This window comes from Octodon degus, unplaced genomic scaffold, assembly GCF_000260255.1.
Source record: "Octodon degus isolate 3935 unplaced genomic scaffold, OctDeg1.0 scaffold00058, whole genome shotgun sequence".
In the NCBI taxonomy this organism is placed as follows: domain Eukaryota; kingdom Metazoa; phylum Chordata; class Mammalia; order Rodentia; family Octodontidae; genus Octodon; species Octodon degus.
The window spans coordinates 11554100-11579992 of record NW_004524634.1 but is presented as its reverse complement, the minus strand read 5'-3'; the positions used below and the strand labels follow the sequence as shown (position 1 = coordinate 11579992).

General features: G+C 39.4%; 1 protein-coding gene across 2 annotated transcripts in view; it reads right to left on the bottom strand.

Annotated features, from left to right (window-relative positions):
• Nucleotides 1-25893, bottom strand: part of Ctnna2 (catenin alpha 2) — a 1043423-nt gene that overhangs the window by 794233 nt on the left and 223297 nt on the right. For both annotated transcript variants that reach the window (XM_004634143.2, XM_004634144.3), the window contains exon 6: nucleotides 8842-9045. In XM_004634143.2, the coding sequence (XP_004634200.1) occupies nucleotides 8842-9045 (204 nt within the window). The remainder of the gene's footprint in view (nucleotides 1-8841; nucleotides 9046-25893) is intronic.

Sequence of the window (25893 nt, the reverse complement as noted above, 5' to 3'; positions counted from 1 at the left end):
CTGAAAAGCTGTTGCCTTGTGGATAGAAATACTTGAAGAAAGGGAATATTTTCTTTCATGTTCTTTAATGACTAGAATAGCAAATACTCCCATTTTTACTCAGAATAGGGAAGTTTTATTTACTTAGATTATGCTCTACTGCTGTGATCATATAGGAATTAGTGCAAATACTGAAGTCTCGCTTCTGACGGGTCATGTTTCTTGGTCCCTAGTCTTGAGGTCTTGATGCTCTGTGTATCTCCACCCCATTTTGAATGCACTCTTAGACCATGAGTGCCCCACAGGCCTCCCTCTTGTGTTTTAGTCTCTTGTCACTTCTTGCACCATAGACCTTCCTTTCCACTTCTGTGAGTTGGTGCATGAATTCAAAAAATGCTTAGCAATTTCACTAGGTATACAGTAGATAGAAGGAAGAGAAAGGAAGCAAGAACTGAAGGAATGTTGACTGCAAGACAGGAGGAAGGACAGACAAGGATTGCAGGCTCCTCCTGATGAAGAAGTCAATGTTGAATTTCTCAGATTTGACTTTCATTATTCAGACTTAATTCAGTATCAAATAACACAGGGAGCCTCATCTTGATGACAACCTCATTTCCCCGAGATCTTTCTAAAGAGAACCTCGGCCAGTTAATCTCACCTTTGTTCTATGTCCACAAATCAACACTACATCATGTGTTTATGTTATTCACCTTTACTAGATATTAATGAAGGGCAATGCCTTGTGGCTGATGTTTCCGTCTATCACAGAGTTTGTGAATTGCTATAGTGAAAATTCTGTTTGATCAGAGTATACCATTCAATGGAAACTTAGGTTCAAAATAAACATAGCTTCTAATCTTTGACAATCAATCTCAGTTGTAACCTTAAACCCCAAGTTCTATGGAGTCACATTTTAGAGCTGTAGGAAAGGACGTTAATATAGTGTAGTAGAAATTTCTCCAAACTGACAAGAAATCTCAGTCCACCTCCTCAATCTAAGGAAGTAGACATATTCCCGCTAACAGATCTCCACCAGAGGCATAGGGGACCCATAAAAGCAGCACAAGCTCATCTCCTAACCCAGACAAGTATTTCAGTCATTGAATTCAACCTCTGCATCCCACTGAAGAACTCAGAGATCTAGTACTTTTTTTGTTTAGCCTCTAGTTTCCCAGAATCGTTAGTCTTGATCATTTTCTCCCAAGCTGTCTAAAATGCTTGAATTTCACAAGAATTATTATTATACACTTTCATGGACTTAGGAATTCATGAACTGATGATGATGATGATGATGATGATGATGATGATGATGATGATGATGATGATTGGTGTCCCCTGCAGCGTTCCATGAGATAGAACACCACATCCTGATAATCAGACACCCTCTAGCTCCCCAGGGGCCAGCGCAGGACTACCAGACCTGCTCCAGACATAGACAAGGAGACTTTTCTTTCTTATTTTCCATCTAGACCCTTTTTTCCAAAAGATCTCTGTGGCTTGTACAGACAGCTTTAATTTGAGGCTAAGGTAACACAGTAAGGAGATAAGGTTATTGGGAAGAACTCCTGTTTCCTTTGACACCAAGGGCTTCTTTACTGTCATCATCTCATTTGACCTCCAAATACACCCATATGGAGGATTCTGGTTTTGTCACTTTGCAGCCAGGATGAGTAAGGCATTTTTGCTTATAATCACATAATTTATACATGATAAAAGTGGGAGTTGAATCAAAGTATAGATGTCTACAAAGCATAGGTTTGTTACCTGTGCTGAACTAACCACAATGGAGAGCAACAAAGGCTGAAGGTCATCAAGTAAAGGCTCTTCCTGCTAAGGAGATAGTGTATGAGGAATACCAACTAAAGTAATGTCACTAGTTCTATCTGTCCTGGAATCCTGTGAATCATTTAATGCTATGTTTTCTGGTGATAACAATGAACAGTAAAGTGTATTGCATGCCAGAAGTTTCACAGGGCCTCAGAAAATTGGAAAGCTGTAGTACACTTAGGAGAGTTCAAGTTGCAAGGAGATGTTTCCTGTTCCCACAAGGCATGGTATTACCTACATCTTGGCCCCATAGCGAGGTCAAGTACTGCATCCAGGTCAACTGAATACCCACCAACCAGGAGTGAGGCTGGCTTCCCTCTTGGAGCCTCTCAGAACCTGTGCACACAGCCTGGTGGGGCATTTGCACCTGGCACCATCTATCTTTTACTCTCCTGCTAATTATTCTCACTGGGGAATATGTCCCTCGGCATGGGGAGTGCTTTCCCATCACGTGTGTCTAAGTTATCACCACCACCCAGCCCTACAGCTTTCTAAAATCCCAATAAAGCAAGCAGAGTCAAATGTCATTGTGAACAGAAAACAATAATAAAAAGAAGGTGGCCAGAAAACACTTGCAAGGTTGTGTTTCCTTGTTGTCATTTCAGGACACATAGAGGAGTTAACACTGAAAGCCCCCTGGTAATACAGGCAAAGAGAAGAGCAAATACCATAATTCAACCGTGAAAGTCTAAGTACTGTCAGAAGACTTTCACCCAAAGTATGTAGCTGTGAAAGGAAAGACTCAAAGGACAACTTCATGCTCAAAAGAAGAGCTTGTATCCTTACTGTATTTTTTAAATGAATGTCTGAGTAAAAACACCAGCTAAAATGAATGAAAAACTCTCTCCATGGAGGCAAAAAAAATCTTCTGCGGGGAGTGTAACTGCACAGATGAACTTGGAGTTCAAAATTAATACAAATGAGAGCATTGGTCATATTTGAAGGCAGCAGAAAAAAAGATGCAGACAAATGAAAGGCAAGAAAAATCACCTTACAACCATCGAGGGTGGCAGTCTTGGATATTAGGAATGTGTCCACTGAATGATGGACAGCGACAGCACTCGGGCAATGCTTAATTTCCCATCAGAATGAGGGCCCCTCTGGGGACAACAGGCAAAGCACACATGCAGTTGCAGTATTACTTTCTGCACTTTTTTCTTCCAGAGTTTGGGATCAATCGCAGTGTGTCATACATTTTAATCAATCCCTCTGCCACTGAGATCTACATCAACTCCTCAGTTCTGTTTTAATAGAAATCTTTTAATGAAAAAAAACCATATAATTGATCAAAGTGACAGTTGTGATTTCTTTTACTCTTGTAGGTACTCATGGGAAGGAAAATAAAAGCCTAGATAATTCCAATAACAACTTTTATGTTGGATCAACTATTAGCCTTCTTCTTAAAAGGTAACAAGGACTCATGTGCCCCTCTCCTATGCACACTCCGTAATAGGTAACAGTTCCTCCAACAAAGCTGTCTTTCTGATGACCTCCTTTTGGAAGCTTTCAGTAGTTCTCTGGGGTCCTCTCCCTAACCCAAAATTTGAACTTTCCTGTTGAGTTTGCTAGCTGCCCCCTTACTATGATACACAGTGAACTCAGAGAAATTCTGATCGATAAAAATACAATTTATACATAAAGTCAGTTAAATCCAGAAAAAAATATGCGTAAGATAATTTTCAATGGAGCCTCAGAATTATCTTTAAGTGCAAAAGTTTTATTGAACAAAAGTTTTCACAGATCCCTTAGACCACATAAACTGTAAGGCTGTTTTTCTTCATTCCCGCCTTGATGTATTCCCCAGTCACACTATGGGTCCAAATCAGGACTCTACTGCACATATGAAGAGCCACCTCATCAGTGTTTCAGGCCTCTTGTCTAAAACTATATTCAAAATGAATTGCTTCTAAATCAATTATTATGTACTCGTACAATAAACTGCTTTGGAGCCAGTAAACATGAGGTAAGAGAATATTTATCTTTATGGAAATATATCACTATACATCAGGTAAGTAGATTCGAAAATTTCATCAATAATATGGATTTTCTTTGAAAAAAAGGTGTGGTGTGTGTGTGTGTGTGTGTGTGTGTGTGTGTGTGTGTAAATAGGCCATTCCTGTAAGCTCAAAACTACTGAAATGACATACACCAAATTTACACCAAATTTTAGTAGTGATCGCTTATAGAGCATGAGACTTTTTTTTTTATATTTACCTTTACAATGAACAGGTATTTCTCTTTATTATTTAAAAAAATACCATGAACCCACTATTCGCTGAGGCCCTGTGTCTTTGAATAGCACCTCACCTACGTCACCCAGTACCTGACACTAAGGAGCTGTCTGCTAGTGCAATGCTGTGGTGTAGACCTTAGAGAAGGCTGTGAGTTGCCTTCATAGCTTCATTCAGTCTTCAAGCCTTCAGAAGGGGGCTCCCCAAGGAGCCCCTTTTCCATTAAGTTCCAATCTGGAGCAGAGGCTATGACAACACCACCTCAGGTACCTGTAAAAAGTGTATATCTTTCCCACATTACTGTCCTTTTTTGTGTGTATTTCCTGTATATTATATTAGTGCTTTACCTTTTCCAGAAATTTTCAAACAATTGGATCTAAATCATTTTTCAAACTATACGCTTGTAATTATTTTTAAAATACAATTAAAAATGACATTTTCTTTTAATTGAGCAAAAGCCGGCAAGTCATTTCTTTAGACTAAAAAGACTTTGCAATTACTGTATAAAATGTTGAACTCTAATACTATGATTGTTTAAAGAAAAATATAGTTCTCCATTGATATTACAACCTTTGGAGCTATATAGAGACTATGCATATAAAATTAGATCACACTGTGTGGAGCACCACGCACACACTGACGTCCAGGCACACACGCTCTTCATATATTCTCATCAAAGCCTAATAGAACACTATGCCTGGAGAAGTCACAGCTTTGCGCATTTCCTTGTTGTTTTGCACTTATACTTTTAGTATTGAGAGTAAGTACTAATTTCCTTCATAGAGTTGTGTATTATAGTTTAGTACTTGGAATAAATATTATATTTTCCAGTCTTTTGCATTTACAAGAATATGGGCCGTACTTATACATTTTGGATGATACAAGATTGAACAAAATGTTTGCTTAACTACCCTTTCAAATGCAATCTGTGCCACAGAGTATCCAGACATCACCATCTGAACTGTTCACCAATTGTCAATCTATCTGAGTAAGTCACAATTTTCTGTGCAGCTCAAAGCAAGCGAAGATAATCCTGTTTCCAGGAGTGGCTGGGACAGCAACCATCACTCGCAATGCTGAGTATCTCTCTTGTATTCACAAAATGGATGCGTTCTTCTCAATGGTAAAATTATAAGCAAATGTACAAGCAGATATTGAAAGCCATTCTACCGCTCCTTCTGCCCCCAAGACAAGCAGACTCCTGTTCCCTGAATTAATCTAGGTCCCAGGGTCTCTTTCAGCGCCCTCCTGTTTGCCCTGCTTTGAATCTCTACTGTCCACTTCACCACCTAAATCATGTGGTTTTCTGTCTAAAATTCTCTTGAGGCCTTCCTCCCACTGTGCAAGATTAAAAGTTCAATTCTGTACAAGGGTACACATGGGCCCATGTGGAACAAGGCCCCATCAGCTAGCAAACTCCACCTTCCGCTGCCCTGTGCTCACAGGAGCTGCTCTACTCTCTCACAGAAGCTAATATGAACTTGGCCAATGCGCACAAGAGGGACTTTTCTTCAAGTACTTTTAGGTTCCTCTCCACTCAAGCGCTCTCTGTCCCTCACCTCCAAAAGGTCTCTGACTGCATCTTCTCATCTTCCCAGGCCATCCCAACTTGCAACAGCTCTCATGATTCCCCCCTCATGGATTTCTAATTTCCTTTCTATGTTCATCACTATCTGAAATAGCTCTTGCTGGTATCCTTTATGCACCTATTGTCTGTCTCCTCTGTAACCTTCATAGAGGCAGAGAAAATTCTGCTTAGCTCTCTTCTGTAATCCTATATCTGAGGACAATGGTGAGTGGCCAGAATGACATACAATTAATAAGTGGATAAAATATTCTAAATACGGCGCCACCACAATGTTCTTCACAATAAAATACTATGTTTAGTTAGATCCTATCATAGGTCACTGGTAAGAGGTTTTTCATCACAAGAAAGATTTTTTCTTACCTCCAACAGACAGTAATGGTGGTCTATGTAAGGGGAGACTGTTTGAAGACTATTTTCATTTTGAGCTATACTTAGAACTATAGAAAACATGTTAAGGCTACGCAAGGCTTTGCTAAAGTGATTCTAACTATTTTTGTACCACCACAGTGCTCTGAGACTCTAATTTTTACCACAGATATCTTTTCACCCAAGTCATTTTTAGCTATACCACGTTTTCTTTTAAGTATGTACTTTTTGTTACCACTTCAAACGATACACATTTGCAGCAGTAGCTAACCCACAACTGGCGATCTACATTCAGCATCACCCAGGTGGCCAAACCTTAGCCCGTATCCAAGGAGGAATGCTTCTTCCAAAGCAGTTCTCTGTGATTTCCATCTCCCTTTATTCCATGCCATTTGGCATGTACATGATTTTAGAACAGCTTTGGCTACAAGGGAATATATTATGAGCTGAATGTTCATCTGGGAATAATTAGTTTTTTTTTCTTAAATTCAGAAATGCCAGTTATGTCATTTAAAGTATCATTGTAGTTTAATGATTTCTTTATCCTAATGATATTAGGCCCTAGCACATTAAGATGAAAACCTGCAGCATAATAATTTCATAATGTCTTTATTCCTAAAGCTTGCAAAATTGAAAAAAGAAACACCAAGATATATAACAGTGCAGGAATGACTAGTCTACTCATTACAATTCATTAAAATAGAATTTTCAGTGAAGATCTAGATTCATAAGGTTGTTTTATTAATATATATTCTATAAAAATACATAGATTGATTTTTTTGGCACTAGAAATAGGTACACTGCAATGGGGTTGTGGGGCAGTGTAGGTCAATCCATTTCTACCTTGAAATTGTCAAAAATATGTGAAGTTCAACTAAATTTTCTGTGGTTTATATAAAAGTCAAACAGGATCTGTTTTGTTTCAGGCTTTAATCCTGATAACTGGATGTGAACAGAATTTGTACACTTTGAAATGTATACAGTATACTCTTGTATGTATTATCTCTAACGACATCAAAATAAAGCAGGATTTCAATAAAAATACCAAGCATTCCCATATGATCAGTTTCTGAACATAAAACAAATGCCTGGAGTCAATAAAGCACACACACACACACACACACACACACACACACACACACACATACACACAAAAATCCATTAGCTCTCTGGTCTGTAGGTATGAATTTACACTGAAAAAAAATTCTATCTGACAGTATGCTGAACACCAAACTGAAAATTACATGCCACATCTCCACGGACTGCTCCTTAATCATAGTCAGTGACTTCTATTCACAAGAATATACTTTTTCCAGATTTATTCACATTGAGATCTTAACTATTGCTGTGTCTGTAATGTACACTGTATACTTTACCAATAATTCTTCATTGATAGAAGCACCAGCATGCTTTTACATAACACCAAATTTCACAGACAAGTAATTAGCCCTTTGCTGTCCCAGTAACATAACAACAAACAGAATCCTAGATTTTATAATTACCATTTTAGGGCAAACCTATTACTCAAAGCTTTTGCTCTGGGAAGGGAAGCGCTGGGGATCAGCATCTTTAACTGAACACTAGGTAACACCCACAAACCCATCGCAGAAAGTGCTGTCCACCCAGGGTCCTACAGAGAAGTCTCCCGAGAAGCCAGGCATCCCAGGAGACACCCACACTTTATGTGCATGTTGACAACGGCCACCTCTTCCAAACTTCAAAGAAATCTGCATGCTCAAGAAGACAGTTTGTGCCTTTAGTTTAGTTTCTAGGGTGTTCTCCTTAAGTGCCCTTTTGCATTCTGAATAACGTCCCCTGTCCTGTGGGATAGCAGGAGAGCACGCCGAGCTCACATGACCCCCACACTTGATCCTCCTGCTGCCTATCAGCGAGCTACGCGAAGTCACTTCTGATGAGACTGGAAAAGCCTGGGAAGGCAGCCCGGCCCCAGCCTTGCCGCAGAGTATTCTAATAAACTTCAGTAGATGAGCTGCCCAGGCCAGCACGGCCCCGGTCTGTGCTAGCGACATTGGCCGTGGATCTCTAAAGCTGTGAGCAGACTGTCCGCGTTCCCGTATCCACCTGACAACTCCGTCAGATGCTTCTTCCCTGTGTAGCACTTCACCCACAGCTCATCTGGATTATACTCAATTATGCCAACCCCAGGCTGAGGCCAGGGGAACTGCCCATCACTGGCTGTTGCAAGCCTGGGCATCACCACAGTGCAACTCATGCAGCAACTCAATAGGGCCCCTCATCATCTTGCATTTTGCAGTTACACGAAACTCACCTTTTATGACAGCTGTCGAGGGGGCTACTGTCTGTGCCGCAAAACAACTAAATGCCACTAATACTTGAAAACTCTAAGTCACTCTAACAAACAACGCTGCTTGCACAATGAGTCAACCAAGCTCCTCGAAATTTCACTGCACTAGAATGTCACCTTAACTGTCCAAACCTTTTAACATCTCTTAGCTTTCTAAATGCCTTTTAGGGCATCAGCTTTGCAAGCGCTCTGTAAAAGAAAACTTGGCCTACCCTCCCTTGCTTCTATTAATCAGCTACCATTGCCACTTGAAACTCTGCAGTCACTAAAATGACCCAGAAGAAATCGCTCAAGGAAAAAGTGAAAGTTTTCTTAAATTACACTCTCCGTCCACGTCTCCCATAGGATACGTGCATTCTCAAACGGAACCAGGACACAGGCTGTCCCTAAGCACACCGTGCGCTCCACCCGGCGCTCCACAGGGAACGCCCGTCCTCTTTTCCAGTTACACACGCGTCCACAACAGCCATGCGATCTTGGAAGAGAATCCCGAGAGGAGGGAGAGCCCAGAGCCCAGGACTTACATTATTCATGTACTCGCTGAGCAGGTCCTGCAGCGCCTGCCGCACCGCGTTGCATTCGGCCACAATCCGCTCGCGCCGGTCGTCTCGCGTGCACGACGAGTCTGCCATGAGCGCCGCGCCGCTGATTATACTCTCCAGTCGCTCCTCCAGGGACGGCCGGAACCGGGCCTCGCTGAACGTCATGGGGTCCAGGATAATCTTATTCTGCAAGGATAACAGCACAGCGGTGAGCGGACAGGGCAGGCTGCCTTCGCACCCTGGATCCAAACCCAGAAGCACCGGAGGCAGGAGGATAAAAGTCTGCCAACTCCCTCGGAGGAGAGAATGGTTACTGAGACAAATTCTGTAATGGCCTTGACAGAGTATTAACTTTTGTGAGATACAGTTGCCCTGAATGTAATCTGCAAGTTGCAAACAGGATATCTTGTAGGAAGAACGTGTTCTTGGCAAAGACTATCAGAATTCAGAGGCATTTTCAGATGAGACTGTGACCCTGGTTTGATATTTTTAAAAATATGCAGCCTTTAAAGCAGAGCATACTTCAGTGTAGAAAATGCTTGGGGGGATTATGGGCTGATCATAGAACTGAAAGATGACATTTAGTCAACAACTTAAGTATGCATTAGCTGTGACTTTTGGACATAGAACGTCTGTTTCCTGAACAGTAGTCATGTGGAGGAATGCCTTAGAAAATGAGGGAAAGTAGCATCCAATAAGTGTATTCAGTACAGGTTAATTTTCCACTAGGAAGTAATTTATGTAAAAAGTAGCTTTACAGAAAAGGATTCCTAGTGTGTATCTACGTGAGGACGCATATGAGGTTTCTGGGAGTGAAAGGTTACTATTCCAACAAAGGGACTAACACATTCTAAAGGAATCTATTTAATAAGAACAATAGAGATGTATCCTAGAAGGAAGGTTTCCATAAGACCGTGAGCTCAGTTTTGCTCTTACAGAGTCTGAGGAGCCTGGAAGCTTATGCACAGGAGTCTTGATAGTTGGATGGAAATGTGCATGCAGAGTTGAGGAGCTTTTCCAGTCTTATAGGAATTTAGGAGCAGTAGAGGGTGTTGGAACACAAAGAACAGATTGAGACAGAAGTAAAGTATACACAGTAAGAGGAGCAGAACAAAGAAGGCTCTATTAGTACCAGTTTCCACAGGCAAGCGAAGGATGAGAACCGAAAAGAAGACAAAGTATAACTGGAGAGAGAAAGAGTGGGGCAGAACCTGGAGAACTCACAGTAAGACAAGAGGACAAAGAGGAAGCTGGTGGGTGATAACTGACTGGCCAAGAAGTGAGGCCGACACTGCCCAAAGGCTGGCTGCTTTGGGAAGCCATTGCAGCTCCAGACAAGAAAGAACATTCCAGAAATGTTAACCAGCATGGAAGGACCCATGCATCAGAGACCTAGGAAGTATGGGACTCACGCAGGGCTAGATGGGTTTTCAGCCCTGGGAGGAGGCCGAAAACCCATGGGAGGAGAAAGTAGAATATCCAAGCCATACTGCTGAGTTCCGTGTTCATCATGCCTTAGGTATGCATACAACATTTTCAGAAACCACAATATGCCCTGTCATAAATACACTATAGGCTCTGGGGAGATAGCTCATTTGAGTAAGTTCTTCCTTGGCAAGCACAAGGGCCTGAGTTCAATCCCCAGTTCTGGCAATAAATAAATTAAAAAATAAATAAATACAGTATAAGAAAAGTGAGTGAGAGTACAGAGTTATGGCACTGACCGTCTGCCAAGGTGCTACCATGGATTGACTGTAGTGGCTACTGCTGAAGAGAAAACAGGGAACCAATAAGGCATTTTATAGCTTTTCAGTCTAATGCAGTAGAAAGTCATTGGTTAGTTATTGCAAAATTCATACCATCCCTCTCTGTCTTTCTCTCTTTCTCTGTCGGTCTCTTTCTTCTGCTGTTCTGCTAATGTGCTTCATATTTTCTTAAGTATGCATTAAGAACTGATAACATAATTAAGGAAATACCTGGCTGAAATATAGTTAGATGGTCTTGCCTACAAAGATATTTGAGTTTTTTAGAAAGCCAAAATGAAAGGGAGGTGTTCTCCTTTAAGGTTCCAGGAGACTCAACAGAATCATGCCCTGCTTCTAGGATGGACTTTTATTATACTTTTTTACTAAATGTATAAAAAGTACCAACTTGATGGAAAAATGATGAGGTGAATGTGAACTTTAAAATAAGGATAACTGCAAACAAGAGTTTCTCCATAACACAGGAGAGAACAGACCACAGTCATGAGGCCACTATTAGGACATTTTCTGTGGAACACTGAGCACAGAGATACAATGTCTTAAAGGAAAAACTTAGCAGTCTGCTCAAATATGTTTTAGAAACACTGCACGGCACAGAGCAAATTATCTTTTGAAATCCTTCGGGGAGTTCTCCATTAAATGAGTCTGTGCTCTACAGTATTTAGACATAGTAAGAGCCTCTATACAAGGCATACATTACCTATAAGAACTCAGGGAACACACTTTGGGAAATGTGACAAGAGACAATCTGTATTGCCAGCCGACTGAGCTCTCCACCTGTCACTGCTACCAACTGTCTTGAAAGTAAAGGCCTGAAAAACTGAACTTGACAAACTTCAGGTAAAAGTTACACTATCTGTCCCATTTATAATAGAATTATTCACTATTTATAGATCACAAGGGAAAAGCTTTAAAAACTCTCCATGGGAAGGAAGTAATAAATTTATGTACAACCTTCTCATCTGCACCTGTAGTGCGGAGGGGAAGCATTTCAGGGATGCATGAGAAAGAGGAGCAGGGAGAAGGTCCTGAGAGGAGAAGGGGGCAGCGGCCATGTGTATAGAGGTGTACTACCTGTGCGGGCTCAGGCCACCCATGTGCAGGGGATGGGGCGCGGCTCACACTTGTATCTGTGATTCTAAGAAGGGATGGGAAGAGATGGTAAGCACCACTAGATGAGGCGATGTGGGCCTGGGTGGGCCTGTGTGTGCACATGTGTGTATGTGGGCTTGCACTGGGTTGTGCATCTGAGCATGTATGCATGTCTCTGAGTCTGAATAGTTGAGGACAAATTGTATGTATGAGTGGAAGAAGGTAAGTCTGTGTGTTCCTATGTGTGAATATGTTCATATAACTGGAAAGATCACAGGGTTTTATTCCTTCACTTGATCACAGATCAAGTGATGGAATAAAAACTAATACTAAGTGAAGCTGGAGGCTCAAAAACTAGAAGGACTACTCCTAGTACCTTAAGAGGGGAAATCAAACCCCAAAGATCTATTCTGAGCAATCTAAGTTCAGAGAAGGAGACCCACTTGATGCTGCAATATTTGGGAGAGGCTAAAGAAAATAAATATCTAGATTAGCTGTCTTTCCCAGCATGCTCATCATTCTTTCAGCTTCTTTCCCAGCATGCTCAGCATTCTTTCAGCTGTCTTTCCCAGCATGCTCAGCATTTTTCCATCTCAGCACAGTTGCTAAGAAGGGTATATGGCTGTCTCCTACACATCTTCCCATCCAGCCAGCAGGTTTTGTTTTTCTGTACAGCTGCCGTCCACTGGCAGGAGGAAGCATTCACTCTCCCCTGCCTCTGCCAGGCCAATCTCAACTTCTTCCTTATCCTCAATCAAAACTCCACTCCCAGGTCCTAGAAGGAAATATTGCAAGTGGGCAATGAGTGGCTGAACAAATGGTGGAGGGCAAGTCCAAGGCTTCCTGTCTTTCTGTTTAAGGCAAAGTTGTATTTCCAGTGCAAACATTCTGCGATATTTGTGAATGGCTGTGGCAGAACACCACTCTCCAACACCAGTGCAATGAGCAAACACACGATGTTTTAAAATAAAGATAACATGGTGCAAGGAATCTTCCAAACATCCAGACACCTTAAGACACCCAAGCATTCACATTCAAGGATACTGCCCACTGCAAAGTGGAGAAATTTGAACACTGAGGCTTGGTAACATCTTACCACCTCCTGTCCTTTTCTTCTTTCAGACCCTACCAAAAGGTCTGCTTCTTTTCATTCCTTACAGACAGCCTTTTCACACTCTGTCTGCCTGCACCCAGAAACAATAAATTCCAGATCATGTTGCCCTTACGAAGGCCCAACAGTCACGCTGGTCTCTGCCTCTTGCTGCTTCTTTTTCTTTCTTTTTTCTCTTTTGTTGCTGGCTCAGCCCTCCCTGAGGGCAGAGCTGGTGCGGCATGTGGTAGTGGGGATCAAACCGTGGTCCCCTGAGACTGCCTGAGCTTGCCTAAGCAGGCGCTTTAGACTGCTGAGCTATCTCGCTGGCCCCTCGTGCCATTTCTTACAGTTTCCAGAGGTTACTTTCAAAATCAAACTTTTTTTAATTTGAGCCTCACTGAAATTTTTTTATCATTTTAATCTTTTAGATCTATTTTATATTGTTATTTTAAAATTGGGGGCTACACATACAGAATTATTTCAACTTTTAAATTTAACTTTTTTTTGGTCTTTTTCAATCTGTTTATCCAACTTGCACAATATTTTGTGTTTTGTGACATTTACATGCTTTTAATTAACAAGTTTAGTTTTAAAATTAGTGTTTTTCATTCTTATAGTTCATGGAGTAGCAACTAAAATGTATATTCCTAAAGAGATAGCCATAATAAATTACCTTATTCAAAGGACACTCCTACCCACTTCTGCAGCTAAGTCATATTGGTAGCTCATCCTGTAGCCCCACATAACAGGACTCCTATTTTCTCTAATGTTGACCTGTGTAAAATTTTTAATTTGAAATAATGCAGAAGAGCATGTAGTTTGGGGGTCATGGAGACCACTCAGTGGAATAAACGCTTCCCTGGCAAGTGCAAAGGCCTGAGTTCAATTCCGTTCAAAAAAAAAAAAAAAAGAATATGTAGATTAAAACTCCTTCCCAGAATAAGACATTTACCTTTACTCATCACAAATATAAAATCTGGAAAACTTTCTTCTCCAAAGAGAAGAAAAGCAGTGTGCTAAGCAAAGCCAAGTATAAAAAGGAGAAGGCCACACTTAGAGGGGAGATGCATCATGGTGTATGAGAAAATGTTTTGGGGGATCTATTGACAAGGAAGCACTAAGGCAAAGCCCTGAATACAGCACCATGGAGAGGCCCCAACCAGAAGGGGAACTTATAGCTCCATTAGCTGGCTGCTTATATCTGCAGCACCTAGAAATTGTGAAGTTTTATGTGGCAGCCACATTGGGCCTGATGTGGGCATAGCCACCTACCCAAGGAGAACTACACTGTCACATCCACCCAAGAGACTCCTGGGACAGGCAACCTTTGTGACTGAGGTGGTCACCCCCCCCGCAACTTTGATTTTTAGAACTATACTGAGCCACTTTTCCTCAGACCTCTCTTTTCTTCTCTCTTTGCCTGGATGTTAGACCTGCCTGGTAGTGAAAAGGCTCCCTCAGTCTACATCTGCTAGTTCTTGCCCACTTTGTCCTTAGCAACCAATTTTCTTTCTTTCTTTTCTTTCTTTCTTTCTTTCTTTCTTTCTTTCTTTCTTTCTTTCTTTCTTTCTTTCTTTCTTTCTTCCTTTCCTTTCCTTTCCTTTCCTTTCCTTCCTTTTCTCTTTCTCTTTCTCTTTCTCTTTCTCTTTCTCTTTCTTTCTTTCTTTCTTTCTTTCTTTCTTTCCTTCTAATTTTTAAAAAAATATTTATTTAGTATAAGGTCTCACTACACAGCTCCAACTCATAATGATCCTCCTGTCTCAGCCTCCCAAGCACAGGGATTATGGGCGTGCACCACCCTGCTCTGTTTCAGGGCTGGCACAGCTCACCCAGGGTTCCTGGACCAGCATGGCATGCTGTTATGGGGATTGAACCTGTGTCCTTGCATTTGCAAGGTAACACTCAGACCACCAAACTATCTCTCCAGCTCTTCACATCCAATTCTATCTTACACATCAAATCCTATCTACTTTGGTGTCTGCTTCTTCTAGTACTTAAATGGACAGAAACAGGAGGAGATAAAGGGGAAAAAGAAAACAACCACCTTGTCTAGAGGACACTCTCCTGCTGCTAAGAAGCTTTCCATTTGTACACATGCTTTTTGGCAAAGGAGAATTCTCAAAACTCCTGCACATTCCTTGTTTGCTTAGAGAAAGTTTCCTGTGGTAGCTGGAGTAAGTTAATTTGTCAACACTGGAGGTAGAAAGTAGTGAATAACAATTAAGCCTTCCATTCCCATCAGACAGCTAAGAAGAGTACAAACCAGAATTGTGTTTATAAGTGCAGAGGGGATTACATTAGAGAAACACTGAGAATGTCAGTCTAGCAAGATATAGAAAAATACAGAGGCTCAGACATGAAGAAGGGCTCAAAACACAACATCGATTTCCATAGAGTCAACACCAGTGAACAGGCATAAAGGACTTGCTTTGCAGGAGTCAGTCTCTGAGTGTGTAGGTTTATTATAACACAGGGCCATTTGCTTATTTAATGCTTGTGACTACTTCTGCATGACAATGACACGGTTGAATAGCTAGAGAGCTGGACCCAAAGCTTGGAGTATTTACTCTGAACCTTTAAAAAAATTGCTGACTACTGAGAAATTGGGATGAAGTAGAAGTAGAACAGGCAAAGCATCTAGGATTCTTTTGAGGGAAGAAGTCTGGAAAGAGGTCAGTAATAAGAATATACACATCAGAAGGGGGGTGGCCTCTTCTCTGGATATGTAAAATTACTTGCTTTCATATATATTTATATGTGAAGGAATATCCAGTTGAAAGAGCTCATATAAATCACAAAATACAGAAAAATACACCTAGTTGTCAATTATACTCAGCCGAAAAATATGCTAAGGGAGAGGAATCATCCTGCAGGTACACAGTCAGTGCAAAAGCAGAGCTGGGACAAGGGCATGCCCCCTGTGCCTCCATTCCATGGTTTTAGCCACTGCACAGCCCCCTTCCTGCTTACACCTCGCTGCCTGGGCAATACCAGTTACTAGTGCCAGAATTAATGCAAAAGTCACTTCCTGAGTTGGAAACTAAAGTAGCTAGAGTTCAAGATTCTTTCATATGTTGGGAAGACATTGAAAACAATGAGCAGCCACTGGATAGAAAAGGTCCAGAAGGGTACCTTAGACCACCTTGAGGCTTGCATGTCAGTTTCAAATGGGTTATCAGGGCTTACAAGCCTTTTCTTTAAAGCATTTTTTAATCATTGATGCAATTGTTTCTCTGGCTAAGAATTAGCTGTTTTAAAGCTGAGCTTTTCATGTATGTGTCCATAGTCATTGAGAAAGTTTGGCTTCCCTGGTAAAACGTGGTTATAAAAGTATCATTTTCCATTAGAATGAACTCATTGGAAAGACTCCAGAGTCACCTGAATGATATATTAAGGACAGATGAAGTTTCCAAGACCCTTAATGCAAGAGCAGAAGGTGATGCTTTCTGTGATTTCCTTTGGTAGCCAAGATATTGCTACTTGAAGAGAGGAAGATGAGATCTTATCCATCATCCATAGATTTCCTGCTTTTCAACATGTGTTAAACCATTTAGAGAATAACTCACTCATCTCAAATATATACAGACATTTCAAAATGTCAGAGGAAGCAACTTGATCATATGAAATATGGTCTGATCTAATAATTTGTTTCTTCAAATTTCAGTTTTTAATTAAAAAGAAACAAATGTTAACGGTTATGAGAAATTTCTGTGGTATTTTTGTTTTTATTTGTGTGACAATCCTATAAAATAAATATATCTTGGATTTTCACTACTCCCATAGTTCAAAGTAGCAACTAAGAAAAATAATAAATTGTGCTATTCTCTCTTACACCAAAATCTTTACAACTGCTTCCAACCTAACCATTTTGAAGCAAACAAGCTGAAATATAAATGTGAATGTCAGTATGCAATAATTCACTTTCATTTTTAAAAATTCTCAAAAGCATTGCTCAGTCATTCTGTTAAAAGAATGTCATTCCAAAAAAAAAGAGAGAGAGAGAGAGACAATGAAAACAGAAAACCTAATAATAGTGCTTGTTCAGTAAATAACTATTTCTCCTTTAATTATTCTCATCTTTTCTCAGGAATATGCAATAATATACACACAATTCCACTTCAGAGAATGGCCTTTTACTACCATCACCTATTCTATCTGTTTGCATATTTTAATTTTATATCTTGCCTTATCTTGGAAAATAACTGGCTTATTTATTCCTCTGAAACTTCATGCAGCTTCATTTATTTATTTACTTATTTATAAACATTTAGATTTATTTAGATTTTTATTTATATATTTATTTGGCACAAGGTCTCACTACCTTTCTGTCTCTGCCTCCCCAGTGTGGGAATTACAGGCATGTGTTACCATGCCTAGTTGAGGTGGTCAGCACAGTATGTAGAAATTGAACCTGGGTCATTGAGCATACCAGGCAGGAGCTTAGACTGTGAATCTATGTCCCTGGCCCCCTCATGCAGTTTTAAATGGGGCATTTTTGGAGGTTGCTGAAACCTGAGCATGTAATTGATTGATGGCTCAGTGCTAAGATTAAAGGTGCTGCGATGAAGGACGGGTGATTGCTGGACCAGTTGACTAACTGGGTGGGCATCACCCTAATCCTGATAGACTGGACACAATGTTAGAGACGGAATGAGGCTGGTCCCCATTCTCTCTCAGTGCTTTTGATGTCTTCTGCCTACCATGAATTGCTCTCCTCCGTGAAGCTGTCCTGCCTTAGAGCCAGTTTATTATGGACTGAAACCTCTGCAAACTGTGAGCTATATCTTAGCCTGTTAACTTTGAGTGTCTGGTATTTTGTCTCAGCAATAAGAAAAGTAAGGCAGTAGGTTTTATACTTTAGTGGTGCCAGAGATCTTCTTTGTCACTTCCCAAGCTTATAATTCAACTTTTTCCTCTCTTGTGACATGAAAAAGATCATACTGAGCCACGGAGTCCAGGAGGTAACGGTTTCTCAACCCTGGTGGAATCTGGTAGTATCATAGCAGGGCTGTAGAAACCTCAGGTTCTGCTGTAATTCAGATTTCGTGCTGTCCTGGCCTTTTAGAAACTACCTAAGTCACAGAAGTTCTGGGAGGCTACCAACAAGAGCAAAGTTTGTTAAGGAATTTTATTTTATTTTTGTATTATGCTGCTGGATTTATATAGTTAACAATAATACTAACATTATCTAATGATCAAATACTCACTACAGAGTTCATAAAATCAACCATCTGTTGTCAAAGTTTGAAATATTTCACTAGTAGCTCATGAGGCAGCCTGTTTCAGTAAAATTAAAATGTCTTTTTAAAGAGCAAAAATCAGAGGAGTTGAGGCCCAGAAATTTGAAAATGAAAGTGCCTGTTGCCAATGAGGCATAATCACAATTGTGGGTGTGAAAGCCTCCAACACGTCCATGAAAGACTGAAGTCTCAGATAACAGTCTAAATTAAGGCCATTCTAATAAATGAAGAAATGTGTTAAAAGCAAAAGCATGTGACCTGTTCAGCTTTAAACACTTGCTCTCTCTGCACTTTATCAATAATTAACACAAAAACATTTTCGTCTCTTTCCTCTCTATGTCAAGTTCCCCCAGTGTTCAAGTTTCTACCTTTACATTCAACATTTCTTTTGACCTAATTGGGATTGACTCAGAAATGGAAGATACTACACTGAATGTGAGTCATTTTTTTTTATTATTAACTTGCAGACAACTTTCATCACTATTTTAGTTTTGCCTTAATTTTAAATTGCAAACTCTTTATATTCAACGAGTATGTTAAAATAAACTAATTATTACACTTATCTATTTAAGACACTATTTTTAATTAAATAGCTTAGTTTGCTTGAAAATAAATGACAAGATAATGACTTTAAAATTAAAGAGAACACTTTTATTCATAGTTAACTGAAATTCTTTAAAAAGAGAACTGCACCAAAGCCCATATTGGTTTTGATTTAGAGGCGACACTGGTATTTAGGAAGACCAGCTATCTATCAAAGGTAATGAACTGACTGGAGAGAGAGTTTAGCCCTGGGCTCGTCCCCCTGTCAGTGAAAGAAAATGGAAGCCTGTTTCATCTTAACTAACTCTGTCATCTGAGTGTGTGAGGCTGAGTTTTGTGGCATCTCAAAAAGCATGTTCTCAAGCTCTGACAATGGCATTCACTTACCACTAATCACTGTAAGTCGGGACAAGGTTATTAATCCTTAGCTTTGTATTATAGATTGATTAGCAAGTGTCCAAAATGCATGTATTTGATTGATTACCAAGTATCCAAAACATACTTAATCAAATTAAGTCTTTACCAAGTTTAATAAAGAGGAATTGATTCTACTCTTTTGATGAAAAAAAATAGCCATGTTACCTCTCTGTTCCCTTTAATTGGCCACATTATCTTTCCTCGTCAGTCTTCATCTGCTTTAACCTCTGTGGATTCTCACTGTAACTTATCATGCATGTCCTAACCTGGGAGGTGCATGTCTCCTCTCTGCTCCACTGAGCTTCTGCTTGGACTCCTCTCTTCACACCCGCAGTTCTTCCTCAATCTTCTCCCGTAATAAACCTCTAGATCCTAGATCCTTGTCCTGAACAGTTCTCTGGACACCGGTTTTCACTATCCTCTTCTTGTGAAAGAGGAACTTATATAACTGAGGTTTTCCTAATACACAATTCTTGAAATCTTGCTTATTCATAGTACCCCATAGTATGCTAATTCTTCAATGATTTCTCAAGACCTATGTTAGATCATTTTCTACAACTTACAATGTTTATTGATTAGAATTCTACCTGGTATCTCTTTAATTCCATTTGTGCCGAATTTCCCTTAAAAATATGCCAAACTTTATAATGAGGCAAAGCAATGGATTGTTGTTGTAATCCAACCTTCAGAAATGGGATGCTGTTTTTAATAAAATAGGCTAAAATATATATGCCTTCACTTCCATGCACTTTGCATTTAAGATCCCTGATCTTCAGGATTTTCAGCAATCTGACACAGCTTTCTACCCCTAACACATCATCTCCTACAACTTAACTCATCAATCCTTGACTCCAGCCAAGGGACTCTAACTATATAACCCCAACCAATATTCTTCCTGCATAGTCTACAGACTGTTCCAGTGTTCTCCTCGATTGAGTATTACAGTTCTTTCCTCACTCATAAGTCTCTAAGAAACATACTGAACTCACTCAGCGAAGATCATCTTTAGTTCCTTTGCATATAAGGCTTTTTCCCATAAATCCCTTATCCAATTACTTGTCACTTGTCATCCAGACTTCTCATCTGACTCTTGTGTGACATTACCATGAATTGCTAAATGTATGTGTGCACAAGAGGTCACTAAATACTTTTCTTATGGATGAGGAATACTTTTTCTTAAACTTCTGTTAAAAAGCTTTGGAGCCCATTGAGTAGAAAGCAGTGAGCTTAGTATTGCAGATGAATAAGTGTGGATGATGCTTCAGTTAATTCTGCATTAATATTTCATATGTTTTGATATTTGTTGTGGCTCATTGAACTTGCTGTTTCCAATGTGGGGCCTTGTAAACTATCATGATGGTAATTCTGCTTCTAGAAAGAGAGAAGCTAGCTAAGCGCCCCAACTCCTATCAGCAGCCAACTCCACCGGAAGTCTTCGACTATGTTGAAAATCAACTTTAAAATCTCTATAACTTACAACCTAAACAAGTAGGCAGTTTCTCACCACATGCACATAAACACAGAAGATTTTGCAAAAAGCAGTACCACAGGAAAACAGTTCTGCAAAATATGGAAGTCTTTTAAAGTTTGATTAAATTAGGGTCAATAAAAATATCCTGTTGCCCTAATAACATTTTGTCTGGTTTTCTATAATCTCCAAGCTAAGAATGATGTTTATACTTTAACTGAGTAAAATGTCATGGATCTGCTGATATATTTCTGCCTAAAATACTTTGTCTCATTACTTCTATAAGTAGCCAAAAGTATACTGCTAAGGGGCAGGAGAATGAACAGAGTTCACAACCTGAATAATAGAGCAACTGAATAATTAGTTTCTGGATTATCAATGGTTGAAATTTTTTAAAGTTTCAGAATAGAAGAAATGAACTTCTTATTCCAGAAATTAGTTAGACTTTATGGCTGTGGTTTGGAATGTTAAATTATCCATTTAAAATGGAAAGTCAATTTATATTTCTCAGAAGCAATTGTGACTTAATTGCTGTTATCAACCTAATAAATTACTAGGTGATTTCCACAAACTGGTCATACACTCAAATTTCATGTCTGATGAAAGAATAATTGTATCCATATTCCTGAAATATGAAAGGGAAATTAGTTCATTGGCCACAAGGGAAATGCTTACACCTTGAGCATAAACTCATCTATCTTTTGCTGTCCATTTTTAAATAGGCAAATTAAGATGGGAAAGAAATGACTTGTGTCTCACAGGAATAATGTGCAATATGTTAATTGCTTATCAAGAAACACAGCAGAACTTGAAAAATATTCTTTTTGCTTAATGAGAATGTCATGTTCTCTTTTGAACTCTAGATTTCAGGGAACATCTGCTGATGTTACTTTCAATAATATAGATCCTTTGTGAAAAAAGAATCTGGAAAACAGATAACGAGTTAATTCCAAAAGAAAAATACTTGATGGTCATTAGAAATTATTAAAGGCTAAGAAACCATGGCATCACTGTTATGGAGAATTTGAAACAGCAAACAGCAACAGTCCAGAGAGCCGAGAGGAACTCAAGATGAATAAACCAGATAGCCACTAAAATCAAATGATTGATTTGCTCATTTACATATCCATTCAGTAAATTATTTCTTCTATGTTTATAGGATAAGAGTACTGATGAAAGTATGAGTGGCAGCAATCTCTGTTCTTCTAATGCTCACACTCAGAGACACAGAAACTTGAAGCATAATAATATGCTTAAGTTTAATATGCCTAAAACACAATAGTAACAGAGAGGTAATGGCTTAGTGATTGGAAGAATTAAGGAAGGTTCCAACAAAAAAGCTACTTTGGTAAGGGTGAAAACAAAGGTAATGACTACTATGGACTACTAGACTACATTGGAATATTTTGCTGAATTCATGCACCTACAACATTTAAATGACAATGGAATACCCATCTCTGACAAAACTAAACAAAAAAGGGGATACAAATAAAGGACCATTTTGTATCTGTATATTTAAAGTAGTTGGGATAGATATACAGTTACTTTCTCTTAATTAAATTAATAATATACAGCTACTTTCTCTTAATTCACTATTAGAAAGATTTGTACTAATAGTGGTTATGAACAGGGCATCCTGTCTGCATCTTGTACTATGAATAACCACTAAGAAGACAACAATATGCAATATATTAATGCTTGAAACTGTCCTACTAATCAGTTTTGATACTGTCTCATTGCTATTTGTTTCTCAATAAAATTATTCAAAAAAACCCAAAAAAACAAACAAACAAACAAAAAAAACAAAGTTAAGCATAAAAGAGGAACTGAAGATCCAGCAGAGGATTCTCCATGAAGGGCAACAGGTGAGTTAAACAGACACTATACATCTGGTGAATGTTAAACTCTTTGTTATATTTGAACATAGAATACAAAGTGTGCAAAAGGAGAATGACACAGGCGATGTTTTGGGGAACCTACCAAAGTGATTTGACATCATACTGAGCACATTGAAGTTTATGCCAAAGACAGTTTTCCTAATAAGTCATAGCTGGTTTGCACTTAGGCAAGGCTGAACCTTGCCAACATGATGGAACACAGAGAGAAGTCAGTAGGGAATGTGCAGGGAAACCAGTTAGGAAGTTGCCACAATGGTCCAGACCAAAAATAAAGGCCAAAATCCACCAGTGGTGATGAAGAAGATGGGAGGACTCAGTTACAAGTTGTAATGGGAATTGAACTGATGACAATTCAAGGATAACCTGAGAACAGTGTGAATAGGATGACAAGGGTCTAGCTTGGTTACATCAGAACAAGATGTTTAAGGAAACTACAAGAAGAAGAAAGCTACAGTTGACAAAGGGAATGAAGTTTCCATAATTAATAGAACTCTTCAGATACTTAGAAAATATGCAAATTAATTTGTAACATTCAAAGTTGTATGTAGATTTGTAGTTCAGGAGAGACAGTGAAAGTATCAGATGTACAGAACCAGATGTACAAAATATGACATATTAACAGAGGAGACCCTTTCACTGGGAATCAAGTGAGGAAAAGGTCAGAGTTTTAGTGAATTTCCATACGCATGTGGCAGGAAGTTGGAGCACAAGGAGACGGGGACATAATAGTCCAACAAAATGTAAAAGGCAAAAAAAATGTAAAAGGAGAGTTGGAAAGGAGAGTTATGTTGAAAGTTAGACAAAGTATGGCCTCAAAGAAAGAAGTAGCTGAAGGAAAGAAATGCTTCACCATGAAAAGTGCCTGGAATGAAGCCCACACAGGAAGTGGTTCTAAGGCCGATGGTGCCATGACTCTCCCAGATTTCTCTAAAGTCTGAGAAGAAAGGTTCATTACTTTACAGCTCTGTGCTAAATAAAATACATGGCAGGTCCAAACACAGATTTCATTACTGCAGTTCTCTGCCTTCCCCTCACACCTTCCTCCTGCTCCACCATTTTCTCCCTGCCTTTCTTCTTTTAGAGAAAGGGTCTCCCTACCAATTCAGATTGACTTCAGACTTGCTATGTAGTATAGGCTGGTTTTGAATCCATGATTTTTCTACCTCGGTCTCCTGAGTGCTGGGATTACAGATGTGTCCCACTATGTCCAGCTATGATTCTTCTTATGGCCAATAATTTTGGCTGCTGAATGTGAATGTTTTGGCAAGAAGCCCTCTGACTTGAGTGACATGCTCATTCTGCCTCACCTGGTATTAGGAGAGACTGTCACTTATTCTTTTGTTCTGCCAATTATTATTATTATTATTATTATTATTATTATTATTATTATTATTATTTCTAGTTTAGTATAGCATCTACAAGATCTTACTACATAGATGGGACTCCTAGTGATCAGCCTGTGTTCAGCCTCCCAAGAGCTGGGATTACAGGTGTGTGCCACCACGCCCAGTCTCAATCACCCTCTCAGCATGCCCCAGGGCAGGGTGGGCACCACATGCCAGGGATCAAACCCTGGCCCCTGCGCTTGCCTAAGCAGGCGCTTTAATCTGCCAATGATTATTGAGAGTTTGTCACACACCAAGCACAGTTAGGCACCAGACGTGGAAGTGTTACACAGAATGTGTTTTCAGTGGAAAGCTCTTAAAATAGATATGAATTAAATAGATGAACAACATGGGCATCTGCTGCTTCTTTTACTCTGTGTGAAAATTCCATTTGGAAAACCATGTTTCACGGGATGCTTGATACGTAGAAGTCCTACTATTTTTGAGCAATCCAGCATCTAAGAACATACACTTCTGCCAGCTTTCTTGCCTAAATTGACGCTATTTACTTAAGTTTGTAGTACAGGTTGTAAATGCACATCAATGCCCTCATTTCCTGGGCTCTTCATCTTGTCCATGTTGGGCCATTCCTTTGCTCTTGAGAATTCTTTCTTTCACTGTGTCATATTTCTTTATCTCCCACCTCTTCACTGCTCCAGTCAGCATGAGAACTGTGCGCCCAGTGGCCCCACCACTAATCTCTGTTATGCACACGACATCTCCATCTCTGAGAGACCTGGCTTGATCTGGAGGTGGGTCTGATCTGTGAGAGTCTAAGCTAGTGAGACTGCTTTCTAAATTTGAACTTCATTTATTTGTAATGTATTTTAATTTAGTACATATTTGCATTTGAGGTAACTGTGTACTTCCTAGCGTGGTCCACTCGTACTTGACAGCAAGCAGTAAACTGATGATGAATTAGCCCTTCCTTACTGTAATCAAGGAAGTTGTGCAAGACTTAATCAGAAGTGACATAGAAATAGAAAACCTCTAAGGGTTTTCAAGGACTATCTTTCCATTTCCTCCAGCCTCTCCTTGTGTATAGATACCCTTCTGAACTCTTATTTATTCTTTACATGAAATATAAATACAGACCACTAACGGGTCACTAGTCCATAATATGCAGTAATTATTCTCATATAAACTAATTTGTGTGTAACTATATTTGTATAATTATAAATGTATAACCATAAATAAAAAGCAAATGTGACCTTATATGAAAATAGACATAAAAATAGCACAGACTTAGGATGACTCCCATTAGCAGATGACATAGAATCCAATCTCACTTGTAATAGCTTAGAAAATGATGTGTTTGATGTCTGTATCAAAGACTGATAGATGCATAATAGTTTATACTTTTATTACTAGTATAGCATTCACCAATAATAAACATAAGCTTTACTTTTTCAACTGTATGACAACCTTTGTCCACAGTACTTTACTAATATTTGATTGTAAAAATTGAAGCTGTGGAGTTCATTTTGAGGACTTTGTAAATATTAACTAATTTATACTATCAATTTTTTAGAACTAATCTTAATACTTAATATATTGATCTTTTAACCCAAGTGACATATTTAAATTATTTCCCAAAGTTAAATCATAAGTCCAGGGGAAAATGTGCAAAAAATAATGGAAAAGATCCATTTCTCACTGCACTTGGATAACAGTTATGTATGTGCATTTTACTTTATGCATGATTTTGGATTATTTCCTTTAAATCTCACAATACCCTGCAGGGCCACATTAGCCCAAGTCTACCTCTAAGAAAGTGAAATATTAATGACTTGCTCACCCATGAGCAAAGAGAAGTCACCTACATGGTGACAATGGAAGTCCCTCAAAAGAATCAATGACCTCTTTAGCTCTCAGACCAATTGAAAAACAGGTCAGCCTACTTACAGCGGAGACCAAGCAATGTTTCCTGGGTAAGCAGAACAGAAGGGAGGCATAGACACTGTGATTCTCAGATGGAAATCCTCAGTGCCAATGGACCAGAATAGGCTGAAGGGCTGTGGAAGACAGAAAACATCGCCTCCCCGGCTTCTGTGATGATAGAACCTGAAAACTGGACAGATTTGACTTTCTGAAATACTTATTATCTATCATAGGTACATGGACTAAGCGAGAAG